The sequence below is a fragment of the Asterias amurensis genome, chromosome 10 (assembly GCF_032118995.1).
Source record: "Asterias amurensis chromosome 10, ASM3211899v1".
NCBI classification, from domain to species: domain Eukaryota; kingdom Metazoa; phylum Echinodermata; class Asteroidea; order Forcipulatida; family Asteriidae; genus Asterias; species Asterias amurensis.
Window position 1 is genome coordinate 1,042,613 of NC_092657.1, and position 19,215 is coordinate 1,061,827.

Sequence of the window (19,215 nt, forward strand, 5' to 3'; positions counted from 1 at the left end):
TATTCTACTTTTACAACATCTTTCTACCCATATGCATTTTATAAAAAACGGTTACAAACGCTTTTCAAAGACCAACTCAACCGATCCAAGGCAACGTGTTCCTTTAAGTTCCATATTCATAGATGTTAGGACGCATTGAACTCATCCTAAGTTAGGATGGGTTACTCGTCCTAAATCAAGATAGAATTGATCCTCGTGCTTCATCAAATCTGCTTCTGGTTTAGAGGTGCAAAAGAAGAGACTTAGTCAAAATACAGACAGCTGCTAAGCGGGCCGGAAAAATCTTTGGTAGAGAACAGAAAAGTATCGCCGAGTAGAAACAGGTTACCAGCAAAAATAACAACAGGTTTGCATTGTTGTGGCTCATGCCCCACTCATTTTTTTCATAATAATTTGTGATTCTGTTATTTTCTTAATATATTGTTACAGTTATGAGCATTGTCGGACAAGTATATTTCCATTTTATGGACAATAAACATTGACAAATGAAGTTATATTTTTGGATATGCCTTATGGTGAATACAGTTTTGAGTTTTTCTTACAGTAAACATTGTTGTTCTTTAGAATGGTTTGTAATTTTTTTATTTTGTAAATATTTATTACAGTTTTGAGCATGTTTGGCATAGCAGATTTCCACAGTAAACATTGAATAATGTTATTCTTCAGCATAATCTGTAATTCTGTTATTTTGAAATATATTGTTACAGCTATGAGCATGTTCGACATAGTGAATTTCAGTTTTATGGACAATAATATAATCAAATTGAATTGAAAAGTAAACTTTGATATAAAAGTTTAAAAGGAGACTAGTTCTTGACTCTTGGTTTGACCAACAGGAAGAAACTAGTTCTTGGAATTTTGGTTTGACCAACAAGAAACGAAAAACACTCTCCTCTCTTGGGCACAGCTTCAATCAGCTCCAGATATTTCATCACGTGACGGATTCAAACGACGACAGACCAGCAAAAAATAACTTTTGGAAAAACCTTGTGATCGAATCTGCAAAAGAAGAGGGTTTCAATTAATACATCAGAACATCAAGACCGCTACCCAAATGATAACTTTTCACAAGTTTTTTTAAACTATATATATCTTTATTTGGATAAGATTAAAACAATAAATTGCTTTCAAAACCAAAAGTACGCGTTTCCTTTAAAGGGTCTATGTAACTTTTGTAGGACAAAAAACACAATGTCCACAGATTTACACTAAACTTTACACAGTTCGAAGATAATGATAGTAGAAAGCTTCCCTGAAAATATTACGTGCTGAGGTGCTGTAGTTTTGGGGAAATGAGTAAAACAATGTCACGAAAATAATTTTCGTCTCATGAGACGAAAATTATTTTAATCATCTACAAACATATTTTTATGACATTGTTTTACTCATTTCTCAAAAACTACAGCACTCAGTAAATAATATTTGAAGGGAAGCTTTCCACTTTCATTATCTTCAAACCCTGTAAGTTTAATGTAAATCTATGGACATTTTGAAAAGGTACCCAAATCCTTTAAAGGGTTTTGATACCTTTTGTTGATCAATTTTTTGGCCATGACATAAATCCTTTCTCACTGTGAATGAAGATGTTTTTAATAGTGTTTACCTGTAGAAGTTTCAGCTTCATGAGTCTTCAAGTTTTGGAGAAGAAAAAAAAGTGAAAAATCACAGAGCAATCCCTCGTACATTGCTAACATAATTTTTTTTCACTGAGACAACACTTTTTTTTGTTTAATTACTTTACTCAGCACCTCATCCAGCAATATTTCAAGGGAAGCTTTCCACATCCATTATCTTTAAAGCCATTGGACCCTTTCGGTATACAGTGTTGTCCAAGGCCCACACTTTGTGTACCACAACTTCTATATCAAATAACAAACCTGTGAAAATTTAGGCTCAATCGGTCATCGGAGTCGGGAGAAAACAACGGAAAAACCTACCCTTGTTTCCGCGCGTTTCGCCGTGTCATGACATGTGTTTAAAATAAATCCGTAATTCTCGTTAACGAGAATTTATATTGTTTTGCTGTTTTCTCAAAAAGTAAAGCATTTCATGGAATAATATTTCAGGAGAAGTCTTTCACCATTGCCTTCTGTAAACCCTGTAAGTTATTTGTAAATCTGTGAACTTTTTTTTTTTTTTCTGATTCGAAAGGGTCCAATGGCTTTAAACCGTGTAAGTTTAATGTAAATCTGTGGACGTTTGTGTTTTGTGTCAGACAGACAAAAAGTACCAAAACCCTTAAGAGAAATCTTTTTAATAACGCCAACGGTTTCAGCAAAACTTACCCATTGATTTCGGATGATAGCCATATCTAATGAAGACAGTGTGAAAAGCCACTCCAAGCAACATTAATAACACTGCGTATAAATACTCCGCTGTTGGCTCAGCAATGATGGGTGCCAGTATCATGTATATAGAGAACAGTGTAGCTAGGACGGGAACCAGTGTAGGAATCTATGAAGCAGAACACCATAAATGCTTAAAGCACATATTGGTTTATGGGATTTGAGGCATCGATGGTGGTGTATCAATATACATTTTTTCACAGGACTCGGGAAAGTACTGAGTATACAGTGCTAACACACATTGGTGTATGGATAAAAACCAAAATTAATATTCTTTATCCCCGATGCAAATTTAACATCTCTTATATCATTGCAGTACCCGCTGCCAAACATAGGATTCAAACTGTCTCTAGCCACCGGGCAATCTCGGTAGTCTAGTTGGTAAGACACTGCTCTAGAATTGCAAGGGTCAAGGGTTTGAATCTCACCCGAGTAATATGCCTGTGATATTTTTTCACAGGACTCGGCAAAGTACTGAGTATACAGTGCTAACACACATCGGTGTATGGGTAAAAACCAAAATTAATAATACACATTTGGTTTGCAGTAAACACCATGTGTGTGTGTCTACTTGCCAGGTAGATTTTTGTTCTAACAGTCTAAAGAGAACTTTCTTGCTTTATATTCTACTATCGCGGAGTATATTTTCGGAATCCAAGAGACTTCTCAGTTCTGCTTTTTAACTACTACCTAGGCAGAAGGTAGAAAATCGACCGGGACTACTACATTAATAACAATTCACTTTATTACGTTAATAATAATAATATTGAAGTCTTATATAGTGCACGTATCTACCAAACAAGGTACTCAAGGCGCTGAGTATATATAAACTTTATTTTTAGTTTCTCGGTATGTTCTATTTGTAGGATTGTATCTTTTAATTTCTGTGAGTGTTTAAAGCCATTATACACTTTTGGTACAGAAAAAAAAGAAAGTTTGAAGATTTACAAATAATTTACAGGGTGTACAGAAGGTCATGGTAAAAGACTTCTCTTGAAATATTGTTCCATGAAATGCCTTACTTTTTGAGAAAACATTAAAACAATATCAATTCTCGACAGCAAGAATTACGGATTTATTTTAAAAGCATGTCATGACACGGCGAATCGCGCGGAAACAAGAGTGGGTTTTCCCGTTATTTTCTCCCGACTCCGATGACCGATTGAGCCTAAATTTTCACAGGTTTGTAATTTTATACATAAGTTGTGATACACGAAATGTGGGACTTGGACACTACTGTTTACCGAAAGTGTATAATGGCTTTAACCAGTGTGAAATTTAATTTTTTAATTTATTTTAAAAAATTGGTAGACTTACCTTTAAACTATTTGGACAGCGTGGTAGCTTATAACGCAAAATGATGACACTACAGAAGGTGGCAGCATTGATCAACCATACAACCGTGCCAGTAAATTTAAATAATGGTTTGAACTTCCCAACCATTATTAAAGCAACCACTGTCATACCCTGAGTAGAAACAAGGAAAATGAGAAGAATAAGAATAAACTAGACAATGAGTATTCTTGAAACTGATCTTCCATAATTGTTTCAAAAAATTGGGACCAGTGAAAATCTTCAGGTAGGAAGGGAAATTATACTTAAATTTTTTATTATTTTGTATGCAAGTTCACCCAAAGGATAAAGGGAAGAAAACATAGAAATGCAGAAACTCAGTGGAGCTGAAGGTAGGAATTGATATTCCTTTTAAAAGATGGCAGATCATAGGATGAAGGGACACATGCACCAAGCAAGGAGTTCCAAAGAGATGAAGTACGAGAGAAAAAGCTACTGGAGTAGCTCTTTGTTCTACATCTCGGCACAGCCACAGTATAAGGATGAGAACAAGCAGAAAGCCTGGTCTCGCGCTCAAACACTCTGACAGGAGGAACAAGGTTGGATAGACTCATGACTGGTCCCGTTGAGTAAACAAAGTCACAACTGTTATGCATTTAAGAAGAACACAGATGCACCGTGAAGCAACGCCGTAGTCACAGCCAAAGCCGCCAATTCAAAAGTGGCCTTACAGAGTTGTAGGCTGCATCTGTAGTTATGTGGGCCCTAGATACTAGATGGATGACATAATTTGTTTGTACAGTTTTTTATGAGACCCCAGACAGCCACTTCAAGGTGAGAGCAACACTTAACTAGCTTTTGACGCAAATCAATCTTCACCAGGGGCACATAGCCACCAATTAATGAGGCTGGAAGAGGGTTATCCTCTTCAAATCCTGTAAGGGTGTATAGGCATGGGTATCATCTACTAGAACTTTAGAAGTCAGGTCTATAGTATAAATCAGAATGCACTGCCTTCCCAACATAACAAAAGTCAGTTTTGTTTCAAGCTTTGCATGTTGTGGAGAAATAAGAAGAAACTATAAAAGTTTCCTGAAGACGAGCAGAGAATACTGTTTGAAACATCGAGTCCAAACCAGGGCCCAATTTCATAGAGCTGCTAAGCACAAAAATTTGCTTAGCATGAAATTTCATCCTTGATAAAAACGGGATTACCAACAAAATTCCCATTTGTTTCATGTTGCTTGTACTGGTCTTCAGCTGTTGTTTGCTTATCCTAAAAATCACGTGGAAAATTGGTTGGTAATTCTGTTTTTATCAAGGGAGAAATTTCATGCTAAGCAAATTTGTTTGCTTAGCAGCGCTATGAAATTGGGCCCAGCTCTTTTCAGAGCCAACACTCACTCAAAGAGATTTACACATGGTTGTACCCACAAGTTTACTTTATACATAGTTTCTTCTTATAACAAAAGTCATGTCTGTGTTAACATCTGCAGCTTGAATGCTTAACTACCACACGTTCTTGAAGCCGATAGCATCACGATACCCTTAGCAACAGCCACAGCCACCAGCCACTATCTTGGACTGTCTTAGACACAGCCTTACCTGAAGTACAAGTGCTGGTGCAGGAGTCTTCCACTTGATGGTCACCAAGGATGCTAAGATCAACATGTGACCCTCACGTCCTGCGGCTAGTGAGGCTCTGCAACAAGAAGAAAAAAGAAGAGTCAAAATGTACATTCATCGAACCCCAGTCAGTCCAATCTTAGGGGTAGAGGGGAGATCACAGGGCCAAAAATGTTCAAATATACACGCTACGGCAAATTATGTGTATTTCTCATGTAGCGGTTCTCATGTGATAGCGGTTCGTGGTTGATAGCGCGTTGGGGATGATAGCACGCCCTCTTGTGACAAATCCAGGAGAGTCTTGAACCAAGACTAATCTTGACCCTCCCTTCCTGCAATGATCATACCTTGAATCAGCAAGAAACGCTGTAAGGAGAGCTCCGAACGTTGAGATGCACACGCCAAGTGGTATAACCCAAGCCATGGTTCCAAACGATCGATCAGCAAAGGTCTGTACCAAGGAAAAAACACATAATATTAATAAGAAAATAGAATTAGCTGTTGCAAACAACTCACCAACCAAATGGAGTGATGGTATAAATGCAAAAAATAGTTAATGGCTTGATGTTTCGACCCTAGCACAGTCTCTCTTGAAGATTTTTAGCCTGCTAGGGTCGACACGTCAAGCCATTAACTATTCTTTGCATAATATTAATAATACAGAGTTCTTATCTAGCGCTTTATCACACTCCTAGGGGTGTTTCAAAGCACCCATAATTTTCCTACAAGGTATATGGAGCTATGTTTTAGAAGTATGAGACCTATTCCTTTAAAGCACCACGCAATGGTTTACAAGGTGCTGTGGCGCAATATGCTGCTGATCGGACCAGGAACACCGGGGCGAACCCCTTCTCTTTACAATAAGTGCACTGGGTTCTTTTAACATGCATTTCACAACACACATGACCTTAGGCTTTCAGATGCCTTGAATTTGAGACCTCAGCTAAGGTCTCTTATTCAATTCAAATATTCAAGTGAGAAATTACTTCTTTCTCAAAAACTATGTTTCTTCAGAGAGAGCCGTTTCTCACAATGTATTATACTATCAACAGCTCTCCATTGCTCGTTACAAAGTGTGTATTTATGCTCACAAATATTGGAGTAATTACCAATGGTATCCAGTGCATTTAAAGGTCTCGAAATCAAGCATCTGAAAGCACACAACTTCGTGTGACAAAGGTGTTTTTTTCTTTCATTATTATCTCGCCACTCCGATGACCAATCGTGCTCAAATTTTCACAGGTTTGTTATTTTGTGCATATGTTGAGATACACCAAGTGAGAAGAATGGATTTTAACAACTACCAATAGTGTCCACTCTCTTTAAATTATATACTTACAAAATTATATACTTACTACAGCCACTGCACTAGAAGCTAAGACCTCCTCGGGTGACAGTAAAGAGAAGTACGCAATGTTTGTCATCAGATACACCACCGTTATACAAGGCATAGCTATGAATATTGCCAGCGGAATGTTTCTGTAATGATAAATGTTTTCATTTTATTGACTGTTTTTATTACATAGCTCTTGAGAGAGACTGTGCTAATGACGAAACGTCAGGCCCCCAACAACTTTTTTTATAAGTTGTAAATTTACAAATTTTGAGAAAGGCTCTGCAAGGGTTAAAGCATCATGGCCAAATTTCATGGCTCTACTTAGGGCAAGCACAGAATCGGCACCTACGGAAGCAGGGAATTCTGTGCTTACGGCAAGCGTATTTCCTGGGTTAGCGGCAAATTTTGAGTTCTCTGTGTGCGTACTCCGCGTTACTAGGCATTCTACACTTACAAGGCTAGAGAAGAAATTCAGCGCTTGCACTTGAGCGGGGAATCGTGATCATAAGCGAATAATTCGGTGGTAAGCAGAGCCATGAAATTGAGCCCAGGCCACTAAGAATTTTTTTGATAAGTTTAAAATATACAAAGAATTTGATTTATTTTTGAAATAAATAAATGTTCCGTATCAGTATTAAAGACCTTGGTACTCTGATAAAGTTATCATTTAATGCAAGTGTCATCTTACCAAGGCAATTCTTCATAGTTTGCGTAACAGGAATTAAGTACAACAATTTTACTTACCGCTCAGAATTGACAATTTCCTCAGCAACTGTATTGACAACCTCCCTGGAAAAAAGAAAACATAGTTATTGTCAGTTTTTCAAACACATATTTACTATGAAATGTACAAAAAGTAGGATTTGAAACTTTGCATGGTGGGAGTAAATCTAGTTGAGGGTTGCAGTAGACACCATGTGTCCAACGTCCAAGACGGCTCGGCAACGACACCTCACTCTTATGAAAGGCTAGCCTTTAGTCAAGGCGCACGCGGCACCCCTAGATGTCAAGCATGACCACAGATCTCTCACACAAGAAAAATGACCATAGCGAGTGACAAGCCACTAAGCACCTTTAGCAACTCGACTATTTGGGGCCTTATGTTTTGCTTTACTTTGTGCCAACGATTTTGGTGGGAGAAATGTAATGCATATTGCATGAGCGTGATGAGTTGTTGGCCAATGAGAAGACGCAATACCATAGATCACATGCCATGTGCACGCCCCATGACCCACACACTCATATTGGTGCACTAAAAAGTCACGTGCTGAGGACAACACACAGAAGGTGCATATATGAATAACTAATTAGATAAACGAGTTGCTAAAGGCACTTCGTTGCTCGCGCTGGTCTTTTGGTCTCTCTTCAGGCTTGATATCAGGGGTGCTGATTAAAGGCTAGTACAAAGCCGCTCCAAATCAAGCTTCTTCAGCTTCAGCTGTGGCTGCGGCTGTGGCTGTTAGCTGCAACTAAGTATACAAATTTTACACGTTCCAGTCGTGTCCCCCAGAGATTCTTCCCCCCAGTGGGAAAAAAATATAGCCTGGAGGAATAGGTTTCATAAGAGGGCGCAATCAGAATAAGTTTGGACACAGTTCGCCTTACACAAAACCTCCAGGGGGAACAATCTCCTGCCACACCGTCAATAAGGACACGGGGTATTTAAAGGAAGTGGACACTATTGGTAGTTACTCTAAATAATTATTAGCATAAATAAAACCTTACTTGGTAACGAGTAATGGGGAGCTGTTGATAGTATAAAACATTGTGAGAAATGGCTCCCTCTGAAGTAACGTAGTTTTCGAGGAAGAAGTAATTTTCAACAAATTTGATTACGAGACCTCAGATTTAGAATCTGAGGTCTCAAAATTAAGCATCTGTGAAAGCACACAACTTCGTGTGACAATGGTGTTTTTTCTTTCTTTTTTTATTTCGCAACTTCGATGACTGATTGAGCTAAAACTATCACAGGTTTGTTAATTTATGGAGATACACCGAGTAAGAAGACTGATTTTTGACAATTACCAATAGTGTCCAGTGTCTTTAACTGAGAATTTATCAACGTCGTACTCACATGCCAGAGAATGCCCATAACCCCTGGTACATTGCTAATGCATAGCCAAAAATATCAGTCGATGAAGATTTGAAGGAAACGGACGGATCTAGGTACTGGTGTTGACCTGAAAATGCAAAGTAAGTAACAAATTAATTTATTTTGTTGGTGGCGTTTGTCAAAAACAAACCGGTAAAGAGGACAAGAAAGGACAAGAGATCAGTGGCCAATTTCATAAAGCTGTCAAGCAGATAATTCTAGTGGTATCGAAACGGACGGCATTAAGCTTGGGCGATATCACGATATTATCGAAAACCGCGATATTAATTTGGACACGATTTCCATATCGGATGGATTTGGTTTTAATCGAAATATTGATATATCGTGATATATTGCGATAATTGCGATATATTGATATATATCGGTCAAATATCGCGATGTATTTGCTAGCTGAGACATCTTGCACCCCATAGGTTTGGAGTAAAACCAGAAGAATAGATCATTAGAACGCCTCTCTTATGCTAGGACTGTCTCTTCTACAACTTTCACTTGGAGTTTTAAGACTGATGATGTCAAATATCATAAATCGCGATTATAACGAATATCGCGATATATTGTCGGCGACATATCGTGAATAAAATAAATCGATATCGCCCAAGCTTAGACGGCATAAACAAAAGAGGAAATTGTAAAGAAAATTCATTCTAAAAATGGAGAAACAAGAAGGGAACATTTACCCAAGGATTCATGAAAAACAAACAAAATACCCACCTTTTAAGATCATTATAAATCCAGTTATGATGATTAACGTCAGAACCAGTATTTTGGATACAGAGAAAAGAATCTGCAATGAGTTGGCTGCCTTCACACTCATACAGTTAATGAATACTACCATCACTAAAACAATGAACAAAAAAGAAAATTGACATGGACTACATGTGTGGGTGAGGGTTCGAATCCCCAGCCGTGACATTGTTTCCTTGAGCAAGACACTTAACCATTGCTTCGTCCTTCAGATGGGACGTAAAGCTGTTAGTCCCATGTGTTGTGTAACGCATGTAAAAGAACTCAGTGCACTTATCGAAAAGAGAAGGGGTTCGCCCCGGTCTTCCCGGTTGTGGCTGCTTAATGCGCCGTAGCTCCTTGTAAACCCTTATATCTTTCTGAAAGTTTGCATTATACTCAGCGCCTTGAGCACCTTGTTTGGTGGATACGTGCGCTATTTAAGACTTCGATATTATTACTACAAAATAACTTGTGCCACTCCAAGCAATGGGAGACTTTCGGGATGCTTGGTGGCAGCAGACTACCTACCAGGTAAAATCCATTGTTCTCGGTCATGTGCACATACTCAGAACTACGTAAGCAATAGACCTTATCGCAAACACCAACGCGCAAGCGCAGACTGTTGAATGAGGTGCATTGTGGGATATGGATCAAATTTGGATACCAGCAAGACCACAATGCACCTAATTCCAAGCTTTACGCGAGCGCCCGGTATCTGCGAAAAGTTCTATGGAAATTTACCTGGTAAGTCTGCTGCCACCTAGCGTCCAAAAGTCTCCCAATGTCATGGTGCCCTCTGCAGTTGGTTCCAATACAAACTTACATTTTCCTCATAGAAGCGCCAGCCCCTTACTAGAGGGAAAGTGATATGCCCCTTCAAGAGCATAGGTCAAGGCCTGTTTACAGTTGTATGAAATTGTGGACTGGATGACAAGTCGTTATCGCTGCCCCCCAAACACACATTCTGCTGTTCATGCAACAGTCACAGTGCGATTATCGTTCATGCAACGGTCATAGGTAGCACACGTCAAGGTCCGTCACTGACTCACACACTGCTGGGATCGAGGGTGTGTGTACCTTTCCCGTCACTACACAGTGCTTAAAAATATTACCATCTTGACTTCAAGACTAATGAAATTGCAACAAATTGCTTTGGAGTTTAATATTTTTTTGGATCGATGAATCAAGAAAAGAACATTACATACAATCAAGAAACAAGGTTTTGCAAATCTTCTTTATCTTCGATGCAAAACTAACATCTATTAAGATTCAGAGGTTAACTCTTACTTAAAGCAAGCATTGCAAATAGTTTCACCGCCAAATCCGCAGGCGGACAACTCCCAGGTGTGATGTACTCTGCCACATAATAACCAAAGGTCAATGACAACAGAGCTCCATTAGCCGGTTTGATGATGATAGTAGAAGCCCACGACACAAGGAAAGCAGGAAGATCACCGTACGCTAGTAGTATGTATGTGTATGTTCCACCAGATTGAGGGACCTTGGATCCTAGTTCAGCGAAGCAGAGAGCTCCTGTGAGGCACAAACAAAATCAAAATCAACCTTGAAATAATAATGTTTTGAGTTTATATAGCGCTTTTTCACTACCGAATGGGTGTCTCAAAGCGCTTCAAGATATTACCCCTGGTCATTGGGCCTTAATTCACTCCTTAAACCATCTCAGCTCCCTGGAGAATATACGGCCTCGTGCAACAAATGCTTTACTCGGCTAAATCAATCACAAGAACCATCTCTGCCCTCACAGGTGCCCATTTACCCCTGGGTGGAGAGAAGCAATAATAGTGAAGTGTCTTGCTCAGGGAAACAAGTGTCACGGCCGGGATTCAAACCAACACTCTGCTGAACAGAAGCATCAGAGCTTGAGTTCGGTGCTCTTAACCGCTCAGCCACGACACCCCAGAAGAGTAAGTTCAGACACCCGATCCCATCATCTCCCCTTGTCCCCTTAAGCAGTACCCCTAGACTCACCCAGTGAAGCGACGATCCCACATACCACCCACGCCACCATACTCATCCCAGCACTCTGGGCATCGAGTAGTACGCCTTGAGGGGTGACACAGACACCCGATCCCATCACCTCCCCTTGTCCCCTTAAGCAGTACCCCTAGACTCACCCAGTGAAGCGACGATCCCACATACCACCCACACCACCATACTCATCCCAACACTCTGGGCATCGAGTAGTACGCCTTGAGGGGTGACACAGACACCTGATCCCATCACCTCCCCTTGTCCCCTTAAGCAGTACCCCTAGACTCACCCAGTGAAGCGACGATCCCACATACCACCCAAACCACCATACTCATCCCAACACTCTGGGCGTCGAGTAGTACGCCTTGAGGGGTGACACAGACACCCGATCCCATCACCTCCCCTTGTCCCCTTAAGCAGTACCCCTAGACTCACCCAGTGAAGCGACGATCCCACATACCACCCACACCACCATACTCATCCCAACACTCTGGGCATCGAGTAGTACGCCTTGAGGGGTGACACAGACACCCGATCCCATCACCTCCCCTTGTCCCCTAAAATGGTACTCCCTAGACTCACCCAGTGAAGCGACGATCCCACATACCACCCACACCACCTTACTCATCCCAACACTCTGGGCGTCGAGTAGTACGCCTTGAGGGGTGACACAGACACCCGATCCCATCACCTCCCCTTGTCCCCTAAAATGGTACTCCCTAGACTCACCCAGTGAAGCGACGATCCCACATACAACCCATACCACCATACTCATCCCAATACTCTGGGCGTCGAGTAGTACCCCCTGAGGAGCAACAAAGATCCCTGATCCGATGATGGAATTAACGACCAAGGCCACGCCTCCTATTAGGCCCACCTCCTTCTTCAAGCCGATCTTGTTGTCATCGTCGTCTTGGATACAGTCTTCAGCTTCATCTGAGTCAGACTCAGGAAAACTTGAGATGTTCTCAAGAAGCTTATACTTGTAATATAATAATAAAAATAATATTAATAATGATAAATATAATAATAACATTAATAACCAGTTTTTAAATAGGGCTTTTCACACCGGAAGGGCATCTCATCATAGTGCTTGCAACATTATTACCCCTGGTCACTGGGCCTTTAAAGCCATTGGACCCTTTCGGTAAACAGTGTTGTCCAAGGCCCACACTTTGTGTACCACAACTTCTATATCAAATAACAAACCTGTGAAAATTTAGGCTCAATCGGTCATCGGAGTCGGGAGAAAACAACGGAAAAACCCACCCTTGTTTCCACGCGTTTCGCCGTGTCATGACATGTGTTTAAAATAAATCCGTAATTCTTGTTAACGAGAATTTATATTGTTTTGCTGTTTTCTCAAAAAGTAAAGCATTTCATGGAATAATATTTCAAGAGAAGTCTTTCACCATTGCCTTCTGTAAACCCTGTAAGTTATTTGTAAATCTGTGAACTTTTATTTTTTTTTCTGAACCGAAAGGGTCCAATGGCTTTAAAGGCAGTGGACAGTGGACACTATTGGTAATTGTCAAAGACTAGTCTTCACAGTTGGTGTATCTGAACATATGCATAAAATAACTAACCTGTGAAAATTTGAGCTCAATCGGTCATTGAAGATGGGTGATAATAATGAAAGAAAAAAACACTCTTGTCACACGAAGTTGTGTGCTTTCAGATGCTTGATTTCGAGACCTCAAGTTCTAAACTTGAGGTCTCAAAATCAAATTCGTGGAAAATTACCTCTTTCTCAAAAACTATGTTACTTCAGAGGGAGCTGTTTCTCACAATGTTTTATACCATCAACCTCTCCCCGTTACTCGTCACCAAGAAAGGTTTTATGCTATTATAATTATTTGAGTAGGCCTAATATATCAATAGTGTCCACTGCCTTTAATCATTCTATTATTATATCACTTTTTGAATCAACTGTTTGGCTCCAGATTCAGCTCAGGCCAGCTTGGCCCCATGTTCATGGTGGTTGTTTTGACAATTGCAAGTGCTTTGAGTTCGCGCTCAGGGCTTCAGGCTAGAGAACGAAGCCTGAAATCAGCCAAATCCAGAATCCAAAGGCGAAGCCTAGACCCAGTGACTGGGGCGCTAGATTTCTTTTTTCAAAATTTTGACATTATCGAAGATTCCTTTTTTCAAAATTTTGACATTATCAATTGATAATATGTAAAAATTTCGAAAAAAGGAAGCTAGCGCCCCAGTCACTGACACTGGCTGGGTCTATAGGCGAAGCCGTGGTTTCAAAAAGGGAAAAGTTTCCGTATGGCGCCACCACTTTTTCATTCGATATGAAATAATATAGTATCTAATTTACCTCAATGAGTAATCCCTTTGGATAACTTTCCGTATGGCGCCACCACTTTTTCACTCATTTTTACAAAAAGGGATATATCAATCAGGTAAATAATTAGATACTATATTATTTTATTTCGAATGAAAAAGTTGTGGCGCCATACGGAAACTTTTCCATCCCTTTTTCTAAAAATTAGTGAAAAAGTGGTGGCGCCATACGGAAAGTTATCCCACTAACAGGAACACAGGTCCAAACTAGGCCTACCTGCTACCAGGGCTAGCCTACCTGCTAAAGCCTAAAGATTTTAATTAATTTCAATCATAAAATAAATAGGCTATAATAATAGGCTCGATAAACCTTACCTTTTGCACGTTATTTCTGTAGCTCGTTTTGTGCCAAGCCATAGCGAGTCAGACGAAGATGTTATTTACCCCCACAAGTCGAAAAATTAAAGCTGAAAATGATTGAAAAATTCATAATCAACAAGTGACAGACGGGAGATTCCGTGCACAAGCAGACAAGGAACGTGTACGGCAACTAAACTGCTGTCAAATGGCGTATGATAGCGCCCTCTTTTGAACAAATCTTCAAAGGGGGGGGGGGCGGGGGACAGAATCTCCAGGGGGGGGGAAACACAGTTGTTTGCCAAGTTTTCTCAGCAATTCATTTTCAATATTGAACTTATTTATTCATGCTTATCGATTTGTAGGCCCAATTCTTACGTTGTTGAATGTTGTATTTTTGAGTTCAAAGAGTGTGGGGGGGGGGCAGGGGTATGTAATCAGGCATTATTGCATTCGCAGAATATCAGACACACCAAATTGTTGAGCAAAAAGGACTTTATGAAGTCATTTATTCCAAAAGCTGTCAGGAGAACTACATTAGTGACTTAGCCATCGAGCGAGCACCTTTCTTTTTACTGGCTTTAAAATAAAATAAATAATCCATTACTTTATAATAGTCATGGCGCCCTCTCGTGATAAACAAAATCAATTATTTAGCTCATTATGAGAATTCATTACTTGGGGTGCAGTTGCATAACTTCCATAGGGCGACCCCGGTGTGAGTGGCAGATTTTGTTTCTAGGACTCACGTGGGTTATTATCTGCACACACCAGGGTCGACCTGGGAAAGCTAAACGAAGGCACCCATACATTCTTATGTAAAGTTAAAGTATTTATTCAAATAAATAACAATTAAAAAACTTCCTACTATCATACATTTTATATCAAGTTATAAATCACAAGAGGGGTCCTAGAGGGGGACGGCAAAGAAAGATATCGCTGAGCCAACCAAACTGCCAGTCAGGTAGGGACTGAAAACCCAATCCACATAGTGCCCTCGGTGGGATTTAAAACGAAGGTCCTAGAGGTGGCCAGGCAAGGAAAGATTCCACATCAGTGAAAAACACCTCGCCAGGCCTTCGTTTTTGAAAGGGCAAGGGCATCAAGGCATTTTCTCCTTGATGAAGGCAACCCTATGAGGAAATTTCTACTGGAGCATTTAAAGGGCACCAAGGCAATGACCAGGGGGCACCAAGGCAATCCCCACCAGTGCCTCCATGAAGTATCCGGACTGCCTCTCAGTTTCTTTTGGTTTCACCTCTCAGTTCGCGATTCTTCAAAATCTTCAACGAGTCTCCTCAACGATTCTTTCTCCTCCTCCTCCACCAATCTTAAAATCATCTCTTCAAGATGTTCTCCTCCATCTAAGAGTCCCTCCACATCAAACATACTCATCCCGACCCTATGATCCGTCACTCGATCCTGCTGGAAATTATACGTCCGGATTTTCTCTGACCGACCGGACGTCCCAACCTGGCTCCTTCGCATCGATCGCTCGGCGATGTCTCGTTTCTCTAAGATGGAGTTAAAGATTTTGGTTTGGAGGATCATCATGGCGATATTGCGGTTTTTGATTTGGGAGCGCTCTTGCTGGCTTTCTGCCACCATGTTCGTTGGGATGTGGACGATGCGTACGGCGCTATCTGTTGTATTGACGTGCTGACCACCGGCCCCCGATGCCTTCTTTGTCTCAATGCGTAAATCCTTAGGGTCTATCTTTAAGTCAATCTAAGAAAGTAACAAAGAAAATTAATGGTAAAAATGCATTCGATTAGTTTTAATGATGTGTGTGACTCCCCTTCTTCCACTAACCACAAACATAAAAATATAGCGAGATAAGAATTGGTCTAAAGAAATGGAAATGAAAGGTAGAGAAGGGGTCTGTTCTAAATACTAAAGGTATTGTTTTTGGTTTTACTAAGCCTTGAACACCGAGCAGGGTCGATATGTGCACATTACAAGTGTTACTATTATTATTATTATTAGGGTCATAGACTACTACTCCAAAAATAAATGTTCCATAAATCACTGGCAAGGTGGGACAGACTGTGGTTTTGCCACTTGCCTGGTGACCAGTCTTTTTTCTTTCTTTTTTCTTTATCCTTTTCTGTGCCTTTTGAAATGAAAGGGGCGCAATATTAATTTTCAATTATTATTATTACTACCTCTTTAGGTTGGGGCAGTACTGCCACTGCCATTGTGCTCGTGTGAACTCTACCGGCCTTCTCTGTCTTAGGAACGCGTTGGACTCTATGAACACCGCCCTCGTGCTTCAGAAGTTTGTAAGCTCCATCCCCGCTCACACTCACAGTGGCGTGTCGGAGTCCACCTTGCAAATGGAAAAGGAAAAGCAACAAATCATAACTTTAGAAAGAAACAAAAAACTACTAAACTTCTAAACAATTAGCTCTTGGTATTTTAATGATTCAAACAGTGTATCAGTATAATTATTGGTTTGTGGTAAACTATGTTTGTATAGACGATGTGACCTCTGACATCACTCAAAAACCATAACATGATTCGCGCGCACACCGCCGGGCAAAACCTTTCTGTTTTGGCAGCCAGCTAGAAAGTGTATGCAATCTTACCATGACTAGCGTCTTTTTGCCTGGCGAAACATGACGTATACATTGTCAACAGAGGGCGGTTTGAATGTAAACATGGGTCACATTGTCTATACTTTGCTGTGTAGATTTTGTTCATTGAGAACTTGTCTAGCAATAATGCACAAAATAATGAAAGGTACCTAGATCAGTGGTGAAGTACCCAAGCCGTTCAAAACCCCAATTCTTATAAGCTGCAAACTTTTCATACATCTGGAACATATCAGACGTGAACAACATCGCTTCTTGACCTCCGACCCCAGCTGAGAATTCCATAATGATGTCATTATCATCCGTCTCCTTGACTGGTGTAAGTAAACTAAGAATCTGAAGAAAGAAGGAGAGAAAGAAGTAGTCTGAGAAGACGACAAGACAATATTGTAGTTGAATATTTGGTTCCGACTACTCAATGATGTTGTTGCGGCAAAAATATCAAGAAATGACAAGCATGCTGCAGGCCTGCATGCTTCAATTATGAAAGATAAAGGGCACCAAGGCAATGACCAGGGGCATGGAGGCAACCACCTTTGTTGCCTCCGTGAAGTATCAGGCCTTTGCTGTTGATCTTACAACTCACCTCTGCCTCCAGGGTTTGTTTGTCTTCAAGACATTCATCTTTCTCCTCTTTAGCCATGTCTAGCATCTCCTTGTCTTGTGATGTGGCACTCGAACCTGCAAGATAAATCCCAATGAATGAAGTTTAAAATTGGTCTCAGTATTTAAGTGTAGTTTCATGAAATAGGGATGTCGCGGCAGAGAAGTCTAAGACAGTGGACTCAAGTTCTGTAATTTACAGAATCTAGGGTTCGAATCCTAGCCTAATCAGTCATGAAACTTGTGTCCTTGAGCAAGGCACTTTATCATAGTTGCTTCCTCCACCCAGGATTACAAACAGGTACTGGCGAAAAGACAAGCTAACTGTTCTTGTTGGCTAGTCACTGAAAAAATTAAGGAAAAACCCGTCTGACAAATTTCTTGGTGCATTTCTCAGAACATGCCAGGTTTTATTTCTATGGGTGACACTGACTTGGATGAAAAGAGAAAAACTTACTTGAAATTAATTCTTCAATTTCTTCCAGTTCTGTCTTTTTCTCGTTCCAATCTTCAATTTTTCTAACTACCAGGTTCAACTCTGCTAGTCTCCGCACCAGCCGCTTTTGTTTCTTCCCATCTACTGACTTCTCCTCAGCTAACCGTTTGCTTATGTCTTGATGTTCTTCCGTGAGATGCTGAAGGTATGCTTTAAAAGAGGGATTGTTCATTGATAGCAGATCCTCATTGGTTGCTTCCCTGGAGTCTGTTCCATAATGACATGTAGGGACCAATCCTGTTGTGGAGCAATGTCTGGGGACCAATCCTGATGTGGAGCAATGTCTTGATGATAGAAAGTTTACTGTTGATGTGTTGCATTTAGCCGAGAGCATCCTCCAAGAGGACCAAGTCGTCCATGTCTTGGTGGTAGGTTCAGCTCCCAACCTGAGTCTCGAACACGATGGATTGTTAGCTTTAGCATGTTTAAGATGATTTTTAAGATGCAGTGTTAAATATTTCAAGATGTTCATCCTTTGATGGCAAGGAGACCTCATCAACGCCATTGGTGTCTTACAGAGATTCATCGTCGTTCTTTCATTTCAAGTCACTCAACCATCTACAAATTAATCAAAATAAAATACAAACATTAATTAAAAAAATATTCGCTTGCGACCATCAGGAGGATGGATGGCTACAATTATCACAAAAACAACCAACAGCACAGCGCCAGAGCCAAGGGCGGCCATAGCATAGGTTGGAGGAGGGCCTTTTGGAAGTTTTGGGGAACTCACTCACTCACGTACCCCCTCAAATATCCAGTGCCCCCAGGTGCACCATAAAATAAACGCATGGCCCTAATCACTGACTGACAAACCCATTCCCCCTCCCTGGCTGGGAAGCCCCCACCAAACCCCCCCGCCCCCACCGAACCCCCCCCCTCCCTACCGTGTGCCCCCTCCCTACCGTGTGCCCCCACACAAGTGGGGCTATGCCCGCCCCACCGAAAAAAAATTCAGCATGACTGCACAACTCGATGGGAGATAGAGTTTTACTCTCAATCAAGTGTGGAGTATTGTGTTCCTTATTTAATGTAATAAGATGTAGCAGATTATTAGACCCAAATACTTACCCAATCCGCCAATCGTGTGTATGTAAAGTTGAATTCTTGCCAGGTTATTGAGCGAGAAATATTAAAGCCACTGAAAATGGAACTGTCCGGCCCATGTGTTTGTTTATCATGTAGTAGGCCTGAAGTAGCGGCTCAACACTAAATTTGGTGCTGGGACGAAATGTATATTATTTTTTTGTCAACGACCGTCACCGACGGCATAACTCGCCTGTGTGAAGTGTGGTTGTATTGTAAAGTTCAATTAAATTTCCTTTGTTTGAGTTGTATATTACCCTAAACCCAGAAGCCCCAATTAATTCCTCCACTAATTAGCTCAGCAAACTAAACAATGCATTAAGAAGCCTTTGTGCTATTACAGAGTACACATTCCA

The 19,215-nt window shown here is 40.6% G+C and overlaps 2 protein-coding genes across 4 annotated transcripts; both read right to left on the reverse strand.

Annotated features, from left to right (window-relative positions):
- Nucleotides 1-52: 52 nt before the first annotated feature.
- LOC139943425 (b(0,+)-type amino acid transporter 1-like) lies at nt 53-14,265 on the reverse strand. Of its 3 annotated transcripts, XM_071940236.1 has the most exons (12): nt 14,099-14,265; nt 12,161-12,413; nt 10,727-10,972; nt 9,425-9,550; nt 8,675-8,780; nt 7,345-7,389; nt 6,620-6,743; nt 5,612-5,715; nt 5,244-5,340; nt 3,663-3,812; nt 2,286-2,454; nt 53-999 (listed from the first exon to the last, which is right to left on the reverse strand). In XM_071940236.1, exons 1-12 carry the CDS (start codon nt 14,138-14,140, stop codon nt 932-934), a joined length of 1,530 nt encoding a protein of 509 aa, XP_071796337.1. In that variant the 5' UTR covers nt 14,141-14,265; the 3' UTR covers nt 53-931. The 3 variants fall into 3 exon arrangements, with proteins under 3 accessions (XP_071796337.1, XP_071796338.1, XP_071796339.1); XM_071940237.1 differs by lacking the exon at nt 7,345-7,389; XM_071940238.1 differs by lacking the exon at nt 14,099-14,265 and having other exon boundaries at nt 11,429-12,289.
- Nucleotides 14,266-14,580: 315 nt separating this feature from the next.
- Nucleotides 14,581-18,953, reverse strand: LOC139942910 (peptide chain release factor 1-like, mitochondrial). The gene is made up of 6 exons (XM_071939729.1): nt 18,845-18,953; nt 17,735-18,331; nt 17,261-17,355; nt 16,827-17,010; nt 16,246-16,409; nt 14,581-15,808 (listed from the first exon to the last, which is right to left on the reverse strand). Exons 2-6 carry the CDS (start codon nt 18,297-18,299, stop codon nt 15,335-15,337), a joined length of 1,482 nt encoding a protein of 493 aa, XP_071795830.1. The 5' UTR covers nt 18,300-18,331; nt 18,845-18,953; the 3' UTR covers nt 14,581-15,334.
- Between the last annotated feature and the right edge of the window lie 262 nt (nt 18,954-19,215).

Coding starts and splice junctions, on each gene's coding strand:
- LOC139943425 (XM_071940236.1), bottom strand. CDS start 14,140: ATGGCTTGGCACAAAACGAGCTACAGAAATAACGTGCAAAAG. Junction 7,390..8,674: donor TTATGGGCATTCTCTGGCAT/GTGAGTACGACG, acceptor TCTTTTTTCCAG/GGAGGTTGTCAATACAGTTG. Junction 1,000..2,285: donor CTATCATCCGAAATCAATGG/GTAAGTTTTGCT, acceptor CTTCTTTTGCAG/ATTCGATCACAAGGTTTTTC.
- LOC139942910 (XM_071939729.1), bottom strand. CDS start 18,299: ATGAATCTCTGTAAGACACCAATGGCGTTGATGAGGTCTCCTTGCCAT. Junction 17,356..17,734: donor AATTGAAGAATTAATTTCAA/GTAAGTTTTTCT, acceptor TTTATCTTGCAG/GTTCGAGTGCCACATCACAA. Junction 15,809..16,245: donor TACTGCCCCAACCTAAAGAG/GTAGTAATAATA, acceptor TTACTTTCTTAG/ATTGACTTAAAGATAGACCC.